Genomic DNA, 17,269 nt, shown 5'->3' with positions numbered 1-17,269 from the left:
ATTATATATTTTAATAATTAGAAAGAAATCCAAGAGTCAAACAAAATGAATGATTTCAATTAAGGGTGGCAATTAGGGTCTGACCTGTCGGGCCGATTCGTAGGTCCGCGAAAAAAATGCGGGACGGACCAAGGTAGTGAGTCCGCAAGCCCGCAGTGGCTCGGCCCGCATAAGCTCGCAGCTCGCACAGATCGGCTTGCAAGCTCGCATAAAAGTTAAAAAAGAAAACTTATACTTGTGTATATTAATTACTTTTTTTATGAACTCTTGCATTATCGTTTCAAATTCTTGTATAATTGGAAAAGAAAGTATTATGTATTTTTTAATGTACTAAAATTTAAAGAATACATTGTGTATTTCATAGTATGAATAATGAATATGAATATGAATATAATAAAATGTTGAATTATCAATTTATCATCCAACTTCCCAAAGTCTTTACTTAATTTTGTGAACTTCTTAAAGTTTTCCAATTTTTAAACATTGAAAGTTTTATCATAAAAATTAAAAAAAAACGGGTCAGCCCGCAGGCCAAGTGCGGGACAGGACATGTCAGTATTTGCAGCCTGCATAAAGTGTACGGAAAGGCACGGACCAGCCCGCATTGTGCGGGCCCTATGAGGGTCGCGCCTAAACGGACCGGGCCGACCCGCATTGCCATCCCTAATTTTAATTGAAATATCATTAAGAATGTTTTAACTCTATTTAGTAGTGAAGTTCTGGAAATTTGTTAAAACGAGGTCATATATATATATATATATATATTTTATCATTAACCATAGCTTTTATAATAATATCATATTCAAATCCCAAATCCCATTAGTTGATATAGTTTACGAAGTCAGTGATTTGTACCATATGATAAATGAATAGATTACAAACGGTTTTGAATATTATGATGCATGGATGAATTGATATAATTCATACAGTAAATTGTGAGATAGTCCGAAAGAAAAGATTATTAAGTTGCTTAAAATAGGAAAGCTGATATAACATATATTTTTTGTGAAGAAAGATCTATAGTACTTTTGCATAGATATTGAACATTAAAACTACTTAATTTCCAAAATTATTGGTAAACATATGCCACTGCTTGTGGCTAAATACATGATTTTGCTTGTTTGTACAGGAGAAAAGACTTCCACATGCATTCTATATACTTTTTTATATGCTTATTAAGCCATCTATGTTTTTACTATCAACTTAAATAACATACTGCATACCAACGTTTTTCTTCTTTCAGTAAACCACAGGGTTGTGATATTTAACTAAGGAATTCAAAGTAACAAATTTCAAACCTGATTTTGAATAACCTGCTATGTTACATAATGCTTCCAAAAGCATTTTGAAACACGGCTATTTTTCTCCTAGGAACATTTTCTTGGTGTAATTTGATGACTTTCATTTAGCCCTGAGGAGAAAAATGTTCAGGTTTTCAAAGCTTGGCTTTTTGCAGTTCTAACTTGGCAATGGTTCCCAAGTGAACTTCATCTGGACCATCAGCAATTCTCAGTGTCCTTGAAGCTGCCCAGAGATGAGCCAGAACAGTTTCAGATGAAACACCAGCTGCTCCATGCACTTGCATTGCCATGTCAAGCACCTTCAGTGCCATGTTCGGTGCAGCTACCTGCTCCCATAAGAATCAACATCAGAGTGAAGTGATAGGAGCCATAGAGTAGAACATTATTATTCTGTGCTAAAAACAAATACCTTTGCCATTGCTAGTATGCCCCGAGCATTTTTGTTCCCAAGCCTATCAAGTTGGTCAGCGGCTTCCAACACTAACAATCTGGTCCTCTCTAGCTCTATTCGGCACTGAACATCAGAAGCTAAGTAAGCAGATATCTTAATAGTGTAAAACTGAGACATTTATTTCTATTCCTGCCACTTCTAGTTAAGTTTTTTTTTTTCACCCATTTCAACAAATTCCTAATACCTTGGCCATATCTGAAAGAAATGAACCATGTTGAGCAATGAACTTCCCAAATGTTTTTCTACTGATGGCTCTTTGAACCATCAACTGCATGCCTCGCTCGGCAACACCTATCAGTCTCATACAATGGTGCAGCCTTCCAGGACCAAGCCTACCCTGTAAGAATGCTAGTTATCAGCTCACTGAAAATTTACTTTTTTGGTACTTTAGTAAACATATAAAAGAAGATAGGCAGATGTAAATTATGCAGTCAGACAGACCAAATAACTTCCAAACATAACCCCACAATTCCTTGTATAGTAGAATATAGTAAGAATTTATTTGATAAACTTCTTCAGAAACACTTAAAAAAAAATCATAAACTAACATTAACTTATATACAAACTAATTTGTAGATGCTCACTTAAATTAACTTCTCCAAAAGAACTAATTTTAACTTATTTATATACTACTTTTAGCTTATAGAGAAACTCCTTATTTTCTCCTCTTTAAATGTTTTCGGAGAAATTTATCCAAAAATATCCTAAAACTATTATTGTTGTGTCCACTTTTGAATGATAATTCATACTTATGAAAAGTCCCTATCTAAATATATGGAGCTGTTATTTATAGGAACTAGGGTATTATGGGAGTGCTGAAGTCTCACATCAAGTAATATGGTATGTCTAGAGGGGGTATTTAAGTGCTTGACTCTCTCCATTAAATAGTTAGCTCCAGAGGTGAGGTTTATGTACCAAACTGGTGCAATTTTCTTTCAAATTTACTAAAGTTGGTAAACTTTAAAAAAATTACAGAGACGGGTAAATCATGTTTGAAAGTACACCTTTGATTACTGTCAAGTTTACTAAAAGAATTAGCTTTCTTGGCACTTATTAACTTGAGTTTTAGAAGGAAACATCTCCCTTAACTTAGTTTTATATCTTGTTAAGAGTTGACAGACGTTGCACTCACAAAGTCTTGTTTTGTAGCAGATTTCTATCAAAGTTTACAAGGTTTCAAAATCAACCAAAGCGTTAAACCATTTTCACGCTCACTCAGCAAATCTGGGGAAACAAATAACATCGACACTGATAGTTTTTCGCTTAGTGAAATCAGAAATCGCTGAGAAAAAGTGGATCCAGAAAGCAACTGGGTCAATGGTCAAAAAGTGCCGAGTCATTTGACAAACTGCTCAGCGGTTTCACTTTCTTCAGGATGAAGAATTCTTCTTTATGATTGGTTTGATGGTTCACTGAGCAAAATTTGGAGATGTAAAATGAAAATCTTATGAGAGAAAACTGAAAACTGAAAAACAGAGAAAGAAAGGAGAGGAAGCTGGGAGACCATCTCAGAACAAAATCTCAAATCCTATTCCTTTTTTTTTATGCTTTTGTTTGTAAAACGGGATTGCTCTCAATAGTTACCTTTTGAAGGTGGGTTTTTGGATATTTATTAGTTATCTAAATGTTTGGCAAAGACAGTATCTAAGTTGATGTTGCTGATTTTTAGTTATGGGTTCACATAAGGAATTGTCCTCTACGGACTCTTGGAATGAGCCTCAAGGTTTTGCCCTTGAAAGGGTGTCTCGTGTGGCAAAACAGGAAATCTTTAAAGCCTTAATACTATCTCAAATTATTCATGGAACTCTTGAGTTCTGGGTAAGTTATGCTGTCAAAAATACTAGTCGCCAAGAAGAAAAAAATTAGTAAATTGACACTTTAACCAGGTATTATTCTTTAAGCCAAGGGATGGGAAGCATCAAACTAACATTAGATCCCAATATTCAATAGTAGATAACAGAGTTCAAACCAACAACAGATCCCAATATTCAACCTAGGAAATATTTTTCGACTTACTTGAGCAATCTCAAATCCACGTCCTTCACCCAGTATGATGTTTTTTGCCGGCACACAAACATTTTCAAATGTTATTTCTGCATGCCCATGAGGAGCATCATCAAAGCCAAACACCGTCAATGGTCTCTTTATGTGAACACCAGGAGTCTGGACATCTACTAAGATCATCGATTGTTGTTTATGCTTCGCTGCGTTGAAGTCAGTTTTCCCCTGCCCATATGTTTTGATCACACTATTGAGTATTGACATGAATGGCGCATGACTGTTAGTAAAATAACTTTCAATCAAATACTCACCATGACTATAAGAATTCTACATCTTGGATCCATAGCACCACTTGTCCACCATTTTGTCCCATTGATAATATATGAATCTCCTTGCCTATAAAAGGTGAAAAATTAAGAAAATAACTAAATTAGATGCCCATACTCTCACATATGTCTAAATTGTCTTCTACCAAGAAACTTGACTCAAACCCACGTTTTTAAAGTAGTTAGCCAATGCATTTGCATTGGTTAACTGAAAAGACTGAACTCTTGAATTACATAAGATTATCGATACTACTACCTTTTAATAGAACACTCAATATTGGTTGCATCAGAAGATGCTACTTGTGGTTCTGTCATAGCAAATCCAGACCTAATCGTCCCCTCAAGCAAAGGAACTAGCCATTCTTGTAGTTGTTCTTTATTTCCATAACGCAGTAATACCTAATATGCAAAGTAATACTATCAAATTAGACAAAAATGCAACATCAATAGAGTGCATACTGAATATGATCAACTCCTGAGAGATCCAATTAATGTTGGTCAGTTAATAATCAACCAAGCAAATCGATAAGTTCCATCTTACCTCCATATTACCTGTGTCAGGTGCACCACAATTAAATACTTGTGGAGCCCAAATGGAACGACCCATGATCTCACAAAGGTATCCGTATTCGAGATTAGTGAGACCAGCCCCCAATAACAAATCATTTGCATTGGTAGACAGATGATTATTGCTCCCATCAAAGATAAGGCTTCTTGCTCTCTCTGCACTATCAAGCTGCACACAAACGAATGCGTTCAGAGGACTTCTTTTTCAGGAAAAGAAATAGTGACAGTGAAAGGTAATAAAAGAATTTAAGAAATAATCATATATGATACATGTTTAATAATTCAGTACTCCATCTAGCTATTCAGGCTGAATCTTTTCTTAGCTGTCCTGTTGAGTTATAGCAATGCTCATCCCTACAGCATTTCCAGTATCCACAAGTTCTTTTTCAATCTATGATTAATTAAACCTTTATACTCTTGTTATTTTATTTTTAAGGATCTTGTTTTTTTAACAAGCTTAGATTTTATCAAGTTTTATTTTGAGAGGGTGGGTAGACAGGGTAGAATATCTACTAAATGACTTAGATATTCATGCCATTTAGAATGTAAGTTTGAACCTAACTCAACTCTACCAAATTGACTTATACGGTGAGGGATCTCCAAAAACATCTTTAAATATTTACTTCAATGCTCATAACTCAACTCCTAAGAAGCTGTATTATTAATATATCAAACCTGATGGATGGATGAAATCACAAAATACAGAAAAAATAGAGGAAAAGAAGCATACAGGAATCCATAAGTTCCACAAGCCTTCTTTCTTTGCCATCTCCTTTAACTTTTCCTCTGCTGGGTGAACAGTCCACCGCGAGTCTGATTGGGCAAGCTTATAAAATTCATTTTCCATGGGGTAAATGTGTTCCTCCATGAACTTAATTAATTTTTTCCTCAGTTCCAAAACCTTTTGACTAGGAACAAATTTCCCCTGATTTGAGTGGCCCTGTGCATCATTCCCATTCACAAACTCTTTTGAATAGTCTCGTACATTCGCATCTGATTGTCAGGTGTGAAAGGGTCTCAGCTGTAGTTTAATACTAATAAACTAGTAATATTTTTAGCTTCCAGTAGAGCAACAAATTACATTTTAGAAACACTACATGAGAGGCCATAACGTTTACATGCTATAGCTACCTGAGGGAGGATGCTGAGGAAGCACGGAATTTTGTCCAATAAATTCCCAAGCAGCATCTATAAGGCCGTTAGCAAGTACTCCAGTGTGCCGAGCACGCTCACCCCCTGATGCATTACCCTATTGCACACAAAGAAGCCACAAAATATTAGATCTTAAAACTATAGCAGCAGCAGCATCACTAACAAATTTAGATACCTTAACCCATCTATTATAAACTCCTGTATAAATTGAAGCGCCCCTGAACAAAGAAAAGGCAACATAGAACTTCCATTCAGCAACAGGCCATTTTCTTTCCTGGAATCCAAAACACTTCTGTTAGATCTTCAAGAATAGGCACAGGTATGATACAAGACATGCCAAAAGCATCCCCGGCTAAATAGCTAATGTTAATGACCACCATCAAATACAAAGTTATTAAAATCTCAAACAAATTATCAAATCAAGTTATGAATTAACTAATTATCATTGAGCGTGCTTTTAGATATTTTAATCTTAGGTAGAATATACTAGTCACATATTCCTATAATTTAATAGTTGGATTTCAAATATATTGGTATAATCCAGTTGTAAATTGTCATAACATTTGTTTTTTGGGATGTTATAAGAACTTAAACCCATGTGGATTTTGTTGGTCGTGAGCCTTGTGATAGGTTTTCCATTGCTTGCATAGTTTGTCAAAAGGATAAGCCCTTATCCTTATCCTATGTACCACAGTTTACCCGACATTAAGTGATCTTCCACATATATAGAAAATGAGGATACTTTCTCCTTCACATACATGAATCCTTCTTTTTGGTTTCTTTTACGAAAAATTACAGCTTTCACGTCAACTTTCTAGGCAACCCTATACCCTAATATCTAGATGGATGTGGAGACTATCATATCTATCCTAACTGTTGATTTGAATCTAAATTCCACACATACTTAATAGCAGAATTTCCAATCCCCAAGAAGTCGTAAGGTAAAGGTAATAATGCATACATTTTTTTAATATATCATCAGCATACATAACAAATGATACGAAAATCTATCGAGACATATATATTTAGAACACGTACTGCTAGGGAACAGTAATCAGCCAAATATTCTGGTAGTGAAGGAATCCCCTCAGGTAGTCCAGAACGTTCCATACCTTCACGCACGTTTTCAGACCCAATATCTGCAATATAAGTCTTCCAGGAGAACAAAAGGAACATGAATTGAACAGGTAATTCAATTAATCAAATACTTAGGTAATCTGGAACAGTGATTCTACTATCATCAGTTTAACAAGCAATCAGACTAAATGAAGATGCTAATCATCAAGATTATAAAAGCAAACTGCATATTCAAAAAATGATTCTGGCAGTATAATATAACTCATTTATGTTACAATTTCAGAAAAGTGAGTGTATGGTACGTACCATACAGCTATATGCAACATCACACATTTGGTTACCAAGGGTAGACAGTTCCCAGTCAAGTATTCCAATTACTCGATCCTGCATCAGAAAGAAAATTTATAAGGCACAAGAAGTGGGTTCTAAGATTATAAGGCCTAAATACCGAGTCTTGAAAGACAGTGTCCTAACTCCAGAGTAAAGAATACATCATACATGGCATTGAGAACATAAATTTTGTTTGTTAACACAAGTTATGATACTCTAAATTTGAGCATGACCAGATCAAAAATCTATGCCTTAGGACTAGAACAAAGAAAACTAGTTTTCATCCAATGAAACTTTAGGAAAGTGCATAATCTTACTATATGAATCTTACCTCTGTGGGATGGAACACAAGATTGTCAATGCGAAAATCTCCATGAACCAGACCACCTGTTGCTCCTGAAGAATCTTCAGAGGGGATTTGATGTCGTAGCCAATCAATCAAGGCAAACATTTTTGGATTACTTGCAGGTTTACCCTCACTGGTTGAGGCAACATATTGCTTAGCCCACCTCTCAATCTAATACAAAAAAGAAACTATCTATTAGCACAATTTAGTATTTAATAAAATAAAACTATATTGATCCTAAACTTGTCCTGGTACAATAGCAGAGGTGGTGAAACAAGATGGAGTGGAACCAAAAAATGGACATAGGGAAAGGAATTGATAAGTGCATCCTCAAATATTTTAAAAAAGCAAAGGCAGTACTCGATGTTTTCAAGGTCTCCTCAACGTTTACTTTCATAAATTTTACTGTACTTTAAGAACTGTTCAGCGCATCCATCTATGTTCAGCTTTCTATCCCAATACATATATCTCCACGTGAAAAAATTCAATGCACAACAACAACAAAGTCTTATTTCACCAAGTGAGTCGCTAAATGGATATACAATGTCATTCGGCACAATTGAAAACCAAAGTTCCATGTAAATTGACCATAAATAATCATATATAAAATAATATACCTGTCTTTTGCAATAATTATTGCGTTGTCCATATTTTCCCAGACCAATGGAGTCCACATTAGCAGAATGTAAGGAAGCTAAGGCTTTAGCAGTTGCCCTGTAAATTGCACTCCTCCTCTGAGGTGCCACACCCTGATTATTTACAAGTCACATGTCTCAAATCAAACCAGTGACAATTTCAGCAATCACCAAGGAAACCAAAATTAACTAGAAAGCAAATCATACCGGTAACTTAGAGTCAATAAATATGCGCCCCTCCAAATATTCCATGATATAAAACGCGGTTCCAATAACACTTGGATCGTTGCACAAACAGAAAACCTTAGGAACTGGAACTTTGGTATGAGCACCCAATGCCTGGAGAACCTGTGAATTATAGGGGCACACAACTAGTCATTTTCTCACTAAATGTTATTCACTGCCCACACTTCAAACACTTAAAGTGGGAGTTTGGATAAACATTTACAAAATTGATTTTGAATTAAACTTAATTTTGAAGTAAGGTGATCTATATTTGAATGCTTTTATTCTTAAAACTAGATAGTAGTAAAACTAAGTGCACAATCTCTTATTAATAACAAAAGATATCCAAAGTTATTCCAGTACGATCATTTATAGATCGAAAATCAATTCCTCATATATGAAATTAAACATGTAAGTATTTGCCTAACATCATCTTAGCTAGTACTTGAACATGACTCTATAAGATCTCACGTGAACCCAATGTATGATCGTTTACTTCTTCAAATTCAAAATAACTCAGACTTCAATTTCCATTAATGTAACATAAAAAAAACCTGAAATTCTCTTTCAACGGCATGAGCTGAAGCGAGCAATTTCCCGGCAGGTTTCTTCCTGAGAACATAGCGCTTCACGACGGAGTCATGAGAACCCGCTTCCAACAAGTAAGTGGGGTTGGATTGTCCATGCCCAAACTAAAACAACATTTCACCAGAGGATCACACAGCCAAAATAAAAATAAAAATCAAATTTTGATGAAAACCCAGGTGACCCAGTAGCACGAGAGAAGTTCCAAAAAAGACAAAAACCTGCGAAACGGTGAACTGAGTAGGGGGTTGAGGGAACCCCGAAATGTTGGAAGAACAGTAGCGGATGAGAGAGTCGTAGGGAAAGTGATTAGCAACATCGAGTTGCGCTACAAGGTCTGCTGTGTTCCGCGCCATATCCGAATTCTCGATCTGCGACAGCTGAAAAGGTTGCGGGTGAATTGGTTTGGTTTTAGAACCTCTGACGCCACGTGCAAAAAAGTGTCATGTCACAAACACTACCATGTGAATTGAAGAAGTAGCTTGAGAATTGCATTACGCAAAAATTAGTCCTGAATCCTGATGCTTGAAAGCTTTGGATTAATCTTCTTCACTAACTGATACAAGACGATATTTGGAATATTCTAAAATAAAATGCTGAATTACAATTAAGAATTAAAATTCTAACAGTTGTAATATAATTTATTACTCGGGTCAATAATTTATTGGTAATTTTTCAAAGCAAAATTAGTGTTAAAGGCATCAAACTAAATGGCGGCACATAACTTATTTGGCTTGTGGTGTTTGACTTATATTTTTATGTTGAGATTATTCTTCAATTTGGAAGTAATTTCCAATTCCAATTCATTTTATCACTTTTTAATTCATTTTATTATTTTAATCACCTCTCATTGTACAGTAACTCAATGTTTTCTTCAATTTTTGTATGCTTGTGATCTTTAGCATCAATTTAATTAACGCTAATTTAACTTAAATATTTATGTTTATTTGAGCTAAAATATATGATAGGTTGATGTTACCATAATTTATTTTTAATATTCATTTAAATTATTGTTGATTTAGTCAATATTAACATAATTTATTTTTAATATTTGTTTAAGTTAATGTTAGATAAACTTATAGCAATCTAACCTATTATAATATTATAATATTATAATATTTATTAAAGTTGGTATGGATGTATGTAGTTGATAATTAGCATTGATTTACTGAGAATATATATTTTTTACCCCTTTTCCAATAAAGAAACCACACAATGACCTGTTTTACAACAACATACTATAATATATTATTATAATTATATCATATTAGAGTTATATATGAAACAATTTTCACAACTTATAATAAATTAGTTAATATGTTATTTTAGATATTATAGTTTATTAAATATTTAATATATGAGATGATGTAATAATGATCGATCTCAAAGTTAAAAATCAATTTAAAACTCAATCATGAAAATAACTTTAACTTAACTTTTAAGTTCATGTTATTAACGTAGTGTCAACTTTTATTTATTTATTTACGTCGTCTTTTATTTATTAGTCAATTATTAATTGACATTATATTTTTAATAGTAACTTTTTAAAATTAAATTTATAGTTCAAGTTAAAATACTTTTTTTTTGTCATAAATTAAATTTTTTACACGAATGTCGTGGGGATCTCGAATCATTTCCTTAAAACAAATTGAAAACATGTGTCACTTTGAAAATAGAACAAATTGGAAATATTTAAGATATTTGTTTTTTTTTTCAAACTATTGTAATAATTTATTCTTTTGTATTCATAAAATGACGTTGTACATATGATGTATAATAACAATTATGCATATTTTCGGTTTGTTTTTAAGGTGAACAGTTTCTAAAATAGATTGTTATTAAACAAAAAGTAAATAAATAAAGATTTTGAAAGTAATTTCCAAAATATTGAAACTATAAACTTTCAACAACATCTTATTTAACTTTGATTAAAAAAACACATATTGCAAGTTTCACATAACATGATGTTATTAGATTAATTTATTTTAACTTCTTTTATTCATAAAATGATGTTGATGGATTCAGATAGCGGATGTTAAATGAATTTAGACTAATTTCTTTACAAATCCACTTTTAAAAGAAAAATAAAATAAAATAGTTTTTATAAATTAAAATAAGCTTATATAAATAAAAAATATTTTTTTTAATTGTCACAATTTAACTATAATTTTTATCCTTACAAATATTTATAAGAAAATTTGTACAAATAAATCCTACTACTCATATTATAAGCCAAAGTCAGTAAGACAGTCAAAAATTGGTTTTTGCTGAGCATTTAATTAATTTTCATTATTGAAATTTCATCTTGGGGGTGATATGCAAAGAACATACAAATAATTAATACAACAGAATAATTGCATACAAAAACATATAGTAAAAAAGAGATTTTGTTTTTTTTCAAAAAAAATTAAAACAAAGAAAAATAAATTTACAAAACAAAAACATATAGAATTGCCATTTATTCTGCAAGTGAACTTCATCAGTAAACATTAAGCAGAAAAACTCCTTCAACTGAGTCAAAGATGCTATTCAACCGCCATCGGAATTCCCTGTACCTGCACAAGGTTAACAATGTCGTGTTCTATTCGATATGGGACCTAAAACTAGTAGTGAAATTTAAAAGGGTTAATTAAACACAAACATTTGTGTGAGAAAACATAGCATTGCTTACCAAATCCCGGAACTTGAGAATGTAGAACATCTCCAAGTATCGTCTAGTTTCTCTCCTCTCAAGCTTCGAGACATGCTTCCAGAATCCATAGACACCAGCTAAAGTGAGAAGCCTCTCAGAGTATATCTTCCATGTATACCTACAAAGTTCAAACAAAGTAAAAGGTAAGTTTCTAAGAAGAGGAAGATTCATATCTTGAAATGGTACCAAGCCAGAGTAGACCTCTGATGAATGCGGCTTAGAGCTGCATCAGAAATCTTGTTCCAGTTGGCAGGATCATGCTGGCATTGCTCAAAAAAGTTTATTAAATTTGCAGCAACTTCATCCGGATGATGTGGCTCAATATGAAATCCAGAAACTCCATGCTCAATTATCTCAGCAGGGCCACCATGACAAGTGGCAAATGTAGGAAGACCACAAGTCATTGCTTCCACAACTGTTAGACCAAACCCTTCATAAAATGCAGGCTGCAAGAGATTCAACAAGAACATGGTTGATGTCGGAAATAATCTTAAGTTTAATTTCCACGTTCCGTAGAAATGGTAAAGTTAAACACTATTAAACTCTATACTATAAACACCATAGTATATGATAGTAGTATCAGAGTTGCTGATTTGTCTGGATGATCGACTTATACTATATCAGAGTCATTGATTTGTCTCGGTGACCGACTTAAACCTATGACAATAATAACATTATAAGAACAACAACGATGTGTGATTGAATACTTGTCTTTCTCGTACCTGCACAAAAGCACCTTTGACATCAGCAATACAACGGTAGAGCTCTCCATTACGAGCACGGTTCACTTGGGCCTTTATCCAACGAAATTGGCCGTGCAAGTTATATTTTTCTATGAGGCTATGCATTTTCTCTATCTCCCCCATTTCTTCTGTGTCCCTAGACTTTTGTGCATCAATGTTGCCACCTACTACCACAAGATTCACAAGTTCTCTCAACTTGGAGCTTTTACCAAAGCATTCAACAAGCCCGGTTATGTTCTTCACTGGAAGAAGTTTTGCCATAGAAAAGATAATTGGCTTTGCTCTATCATTTATCGAGCCACTAAGTCAGAAAAAAAAAAGAGATATTAAACAAGATTCTAATCTCCCATCACTGTTACCTGAGGAACAATACAGGATCTGCAAGAGATGTTTTGACTTCATTTATAAGAAAATGCATTTGACACAAAACCTGCTCTATATTCACAACAGCATGTGTTGTTTTTACATTCAAACATTTGTCCTATTGAAAAATATACTCACACATGTTCTTCATTCTGTTCATCACCATATATAAGTTCTTGAATCGAGCCATGGAGAGAAGTTAGCCTCTTTTCTCTGTCTGAGAATGGAAAATATATGCCCATGTCTGCACCAGGAGACACGATATTAAACTTAGGATCAAAAACATCAATGCCATGAACAACACGATAGAGTCCTGGAAGAGTGAAGGCAGAGTGGCTCTCATATTGTCCAACATTGTTCTTGCTGAGGAAAAAAATTAGTGAAAAATGTTAGGGAACAATGTGATACAAAATCACACATAGCCAACTGAAGAAAAACAGTGCAATCGTGTGCTACTTCAGGATACCATTCAATTACTCTTTGAAGAAATATATCCTAACCCACCTTCCTGCAATTTCTTGGTATGTACTAGTGATTATAAAATCCGCATTGTTCATTGCAATAAGATCAGCTGTGAATTGACAAGAAAAATGGTACTTGTCTTCATACTTTTTCCAATATATATCAGAGCCAGGATGCTTAGTCTTCTCCAATGAATGAGCTATATTGCACTGCATGGAAAGTTAAGTAAAACCAAAATTGATAAAAGATGAAACAGTCTTTGCATTTGCAAGTTTGGTTGATCTTTTTATATATGATAATAACATTATGTTGAATTGTTATCGCACCTGTGTGATTCCTAGCTTATAAGATAACAAGGTTGCAACAAGATTTCCATGACTGTAGTTGCCAATTACCAGATCAGGAATTCCTTGTAACTCAGCTGCAATTTCGTGTGATGCATCCTTTGTATAAAGAAAGAGACAATCATATTCAACAAAGCAAGAATACCATTAGACTATGAAGACAACATATTATGGAGTGCCACTCACTGTTACCTTAGAGGAGAATAGAAAGGGAGATTTGAAACACAGATGAGGCTTACCTCTGCAAATGTCTCTAGATAAGGCCACATGTCAAACCTTGAAATCCATTTTCTCAAAATTCCATTCTTAGTTCTAAAGGGTACTCTCAGTATATATGAATGCTCAGTTCCACTAACTCTTTCCAGTCTCTGATTGCAAGTTGTCCCTTTTGCCTCTGGTATCAATCTAGTAACCTTGAAGCATCACAAGGATTTCAGTTACATGTGAACAAATATTTCATTTGTCATACTTAGAAGAAGGGCCAAGACTTTCGGAATCACATACTATCAGAATTTTTGGAGACACATCATCAAGTCCTTGTTTTTGAATTCTGACCAGCATCTCCTTCTCTAAAGCACGAACTTGATCAAGTATATAAACAATCTGTTCATTGTGAGTGACATTAAGAGTTACAAGAAAGTTTCTTCAGAAACTAAAATTAGTAGAAGAACTTCTCAAGTTTTTTGTATCATTTCTAAGAGATTATGAATTATACCTGTCCACCAGTATCAGGCAAGCCCAGAATATTTACTTGGCCAAAGTAACCAGCTGGTGATACAATTACAACATTGAAAACCATAGGAATTCTTCCCAGAAATGACTCTACGATGTTTGGATCAGGAGCTTGAAGGATGTCTAGTAGAAGATGCACCATGTTTAACACGCTCTCTGCTGTATCACCCCAACCTCTCTCAAATCCCAATCCTTGTAGTCTACACCAAATTAGTGAAGAAAAAAAAGGATTCTGATCAAGTGTATCTGGTAAACGATTTGTTACTTCTACATGAAGTAACTAGCTCCAAAACTAATGAAAGTTCAGAATTATATCAGTTTAGGTGATTATTGCTTACTCATATTCAAAGCCAGAATACGGTGTATTGGGTTGGAGATTCGAAAGTATTTCTTCTGCCCTTGCCAAGGAAGACTGAAGGTTGGATATGTTATGAATCCGGTTATTTACCATCATTGCCTACGAAACATATTTGTCAGAAAAATGTTTTTTTTTTTTATAAAGTAACCTAATCCACCTAGTTGAAGCAAAGCAACACTGACAGGATTCATGTGCTATAATAAACGAGAACAAATCTTCTACATCAAAAACAAAAGAACATGGGTAATTTAAGATTTCAGTGCATCGTGCAAAATTGCTGCTGATGAATATCAGTGTTTGTAAATGATTGAATACTGCGTTCATCCATATACTACACAAACTTACATGACCATCATATCTGTGTGAGCGTAAAAATGCGAGGAGAGGATCCAAACTTTCTTCGTTACGAAACATGAATGATGACAGATGACGGTTGAGAAATTGAACACCATTACCAATAGAGGATGATCGAGTTGGTCTAGGGAATGTCGCATTAAATGGCTCAAAGTCTAGTTCAAGCATATACTTGTCACTGCACCTGGATCAAATTTTCAAATACAATGATATATGATTACATTTCTCCGTGAAGCCAAACTGAAACCATGGAGTGCCACGAAATTCACTTATATTATTCGAAAGTACTGCAGAAAATAAACTTCGTATATATATAACAAAGTTAATAACACTTACTCTCCATCTACTAGTTCTTCTTTGAATCGGAGATACTCTGCAACATTCAGACTATCTACACTGAGTTCAAATGCATTAATCCGAAAATACTCCCAAACACCAGGTCTTGGACGCAAAGCTATAGACACAAAAGGTGGTAGAATTATGGCTTCCTATGACAATAGAAACAGTAGCTTTGTAAAATCTGAAGAAACAAAGAAAACTAAAGAAAATTACCAAAGCTATACTTAAGATATATTGAGTTATAACCTGTGCAGATTCTAGCTCTTGAACAAAGGGACCTTCTTTGAGTTTCTGCATCCCTTCATCCTCTTGAAGAATCTTTTCAACATGATCCAGTAAGTCATGTGGTTGTAGTAATCCTTTGCCCCCAGTAACATAACTTAGCAACAAAGAGAGAAAATGAATAACTATTTTTACCTATCACTCACATTCTTGGCATTCAGCATTATTCCTAGAGATGAATTCATGCTGCAAAAATAAAAACTTAAGCTTCACCTTGAGAGAAGAGAGATCAACTCGTTCCGGTGGTTAGAGAGGGTGTCTTGCACCCTCTCTCTCACGCTGGAAACTGGCATGATTAATCCAAAAATGGCAAAAAAGCACTGAAAAAGAAAAGAGACAAAACAGAGTAAGAGAGAAAAAGGAAGAGGAATATTTATAGAAGAGTGAGAAAGAGAAAGAAAAGGTTGCACTTGGCACTTAGAAGGAAGAGGTGGCTGCATGCATGCACAGCACAAAATATTGCGTGTTTTCTTTTCTCAGAACTTAAATTCTCAAACGGTGGATTTGTTCTTTTCTGGTGTTGATTTTAATAACAGCTTCTGCTATTCACCTTTTTTGTTGTCTAATAATCATTCGTGCAATATTGAAATTAGCACACGTGTCAACTATACGATGAAAACGTAATTTGCGATTGGATGTTTTTAAATTCACACAAAAGTTCTCTTTAGATAAATTTAGCATCAAAGTTAAAACAAAATATCATAATTACTAAATAATAGTAAAGTTTCCTTACTGTAAGTAAAATTAGAGAAAAATATAATAACATTGTATAACTCTTATGGATATGTTCTGGGGTTGCCTTATATATATATATATATATATAGAGAGAGAGAGAGAGAGAGAAAGTGTTTTGATCCATTTTGTATCTTTTAGAATCATCTTAAGGTATTAGTGTTTGGGAAAGATAAAATTTTCATTTCTTAACCTGTTTACAATTAACTATGTTTAGGATATCATCTAAAAATTTCCAAAAAGAAAACTATTTAGAAAAAATAAACTGATTTTGTGAATCTAAGAATTTACAACTTATGATTAGTTTTTAACAATTTTTTTTTATTTTGGCTTTCATATATATATATATATATATATATATATATATATATATATATATATATATATATATATATATATATATATATATATATATATATATATATATATATATATATAAAGGATTTCTGATTGTGTCCAAAAAGTTAATTATTTAAATTTTTTAACATTTTAACAGAAATGACTGATATTAATTGTAATTAATTAACTGTATACAATAATAAACTATATATGTATACATGAAATATTAAACTAGTTTAGTTTTTATAAATTATTTAAAGCATATCCTTATTTAAAGTGGTTTAAGATTAATATTACTTAATTGATTTCAACACTGAAGAATTACTTTAAGTTCAAATTATTGGGCTGAAAAAAACTCTAGAAAAATTTGCACCTGATAAAATCAAGGGAACTTCCGTACTTTCTTCGTACACTTCCACATATTCAAAAAAAAAATATTTCACTTTTTTTTTTTTTTGAGTTTTGAAATATATATAAATCGAAAATATTTTGTACGATTTATAATATAAACTTTGTATTGTGAATTGTACAAT

General features: G+C 33.4%; 2 protein-coding genes across 2 annotated transcripts; both read right to left on the bottom strand.

Moving 5' to 3' along the window:
- Positions 1-1,039: 1,039 nt before the first annotated feature.
- IBR3 (acyl-CoA dehydrogenase-like protein) lies at positions 1,040-9,538 on the bottom strand. The gene is made up of 17 exons (XM_028048243.2): positions 9,218-9,538; positions 8,966-9,103; positions 8,394-8,534; positions 8,169-8,300; positions 7,537-7,722; positions 7,182-7,259; positions 6,837-6,950; positions 5,974-6,072; positions 5,778-5,895; positions 5,377-5,639; positions 4,621-4,815; positions 4,336-4,478; positions 4,065-4,149; positions 3,769-3,978; positions 1,937-2,089; positions 1,711-1,815; positions 1,040-1,627 (listed from the first exon to the last, which is right to left on the bottom strand). The coding sequence occupies exons 1-17, from the start codon at positions 9,350-9,352 to the stop codon at positions 1,436-1,438; spliced, it is 2,487 nt and encodes an 828-aa protein (XP_027904044.2). The 5' UTR covers positions 9,353-9,538; the 3' UTR covers positions 1,040-1,435.
- A 1,775-nt stretch (positions 9,539-11,313) lies between these two features.
- LOC114162257 (sucrose synthase 2-like) lies at positions 11,314-16,037 on the bottom strand. The gene is made up of 15 exons (XM_028046086.2): positions 15,879-16,037; positions 15,630-15,762; positions 15,381-15,532; positions 15,036-15,228; positions 14,671-14,789; positions 14,316-14,532; positions 14,105-14,203; positions 13,840-14,013; positions 13,583-13,699; positions 13,299-13,465; positions 12,933-13,157; positions 12,411-12,732; positions 11,890-12,134; positions 11,668-11,806; positions 11,314-11,551 (listed from the first exon to the last, which is right to left on the bottom strand). The coding sequence occupies exons 1-15, from the start codon at positions 15,956-15,958 to the stop codon at positions 11,522-11,524; spliced, it is 2,412 nt and encodes an 803-aa protein (XP_027901887.1). The 5' UTR covers positions 15,959-16,037; the 3' UTR covers positions 11,314-11,521.
- Positions 16,038-17,269: the final 1,232 nt, after the last annotated feature.

This window comes from Vigna unguiculata, chromosome 9, assembly GCF_037176805.1.
Source record: "Vigna unguiculata cultivar grain cowpea cultivar isolate G323 ecotype 2 chromosome 9, ASM3717680v1, whole genome shotgun sequence".
Classification (NCBI taxonomy): Eukaryota; Viridiplantae; Streptophyta; class Magnoliopsida; order Fabales; family Fabaceae; genus Vigna; species Vigna unguiculata.
The sequence above is the reverse complement of the archived record's forward strand: the minus strand, read 5'-3'. Positions and strand labels throughout refer to the sequence as shown.

Excerpts from the sequence above, each read along its gene's own strand:
- IBR3 (XM_028048243.2), bottom strand. The coding sequence starts at position 9,352 with ATGGCGCGGAACACAGCAGACCTTGTAGCGCAACTCGATGTTGCTAAT. Across the intron at positions 8,301-8,393 it reads TTATTGACTCTAAGTTACCG|GGTGTGGCACCTCAGAGGAG; the intron begins GTATGATTTGCT and ends GTAAATAATCAG. Across the intron at positions 4,479-4,620 it reads CTGACACAGGTAATATGGAG|GTATTACTGCGTTATGGAAA; the intron begins GTAAGATGGAAC and ends TTTGCATATTAG.
- LOC114162257 (XM_028046086.2), bottom strand. The coding sequence starts at position 15,958 with ATGCCAGTTTCCAGCGTGAGAGAGAGGGTGCAAGACACCCTCTCTAAC. Across the intron at positions 15,229-15,380 it reads GAAGAACTAGTAGATGGAGA|GTGCAGTGACAAGTATATGC; the intron begins GTAAGTGTTATT and ends AATTTGATCCAG. Across the intron at positions 14,533-14,670 it reads TATTCTGGCTTTGAATATGA|ACTACAAGGATTGGGATTTG; the intron begins GTAAGCAATAAT and ends AATTTGGTGTAG.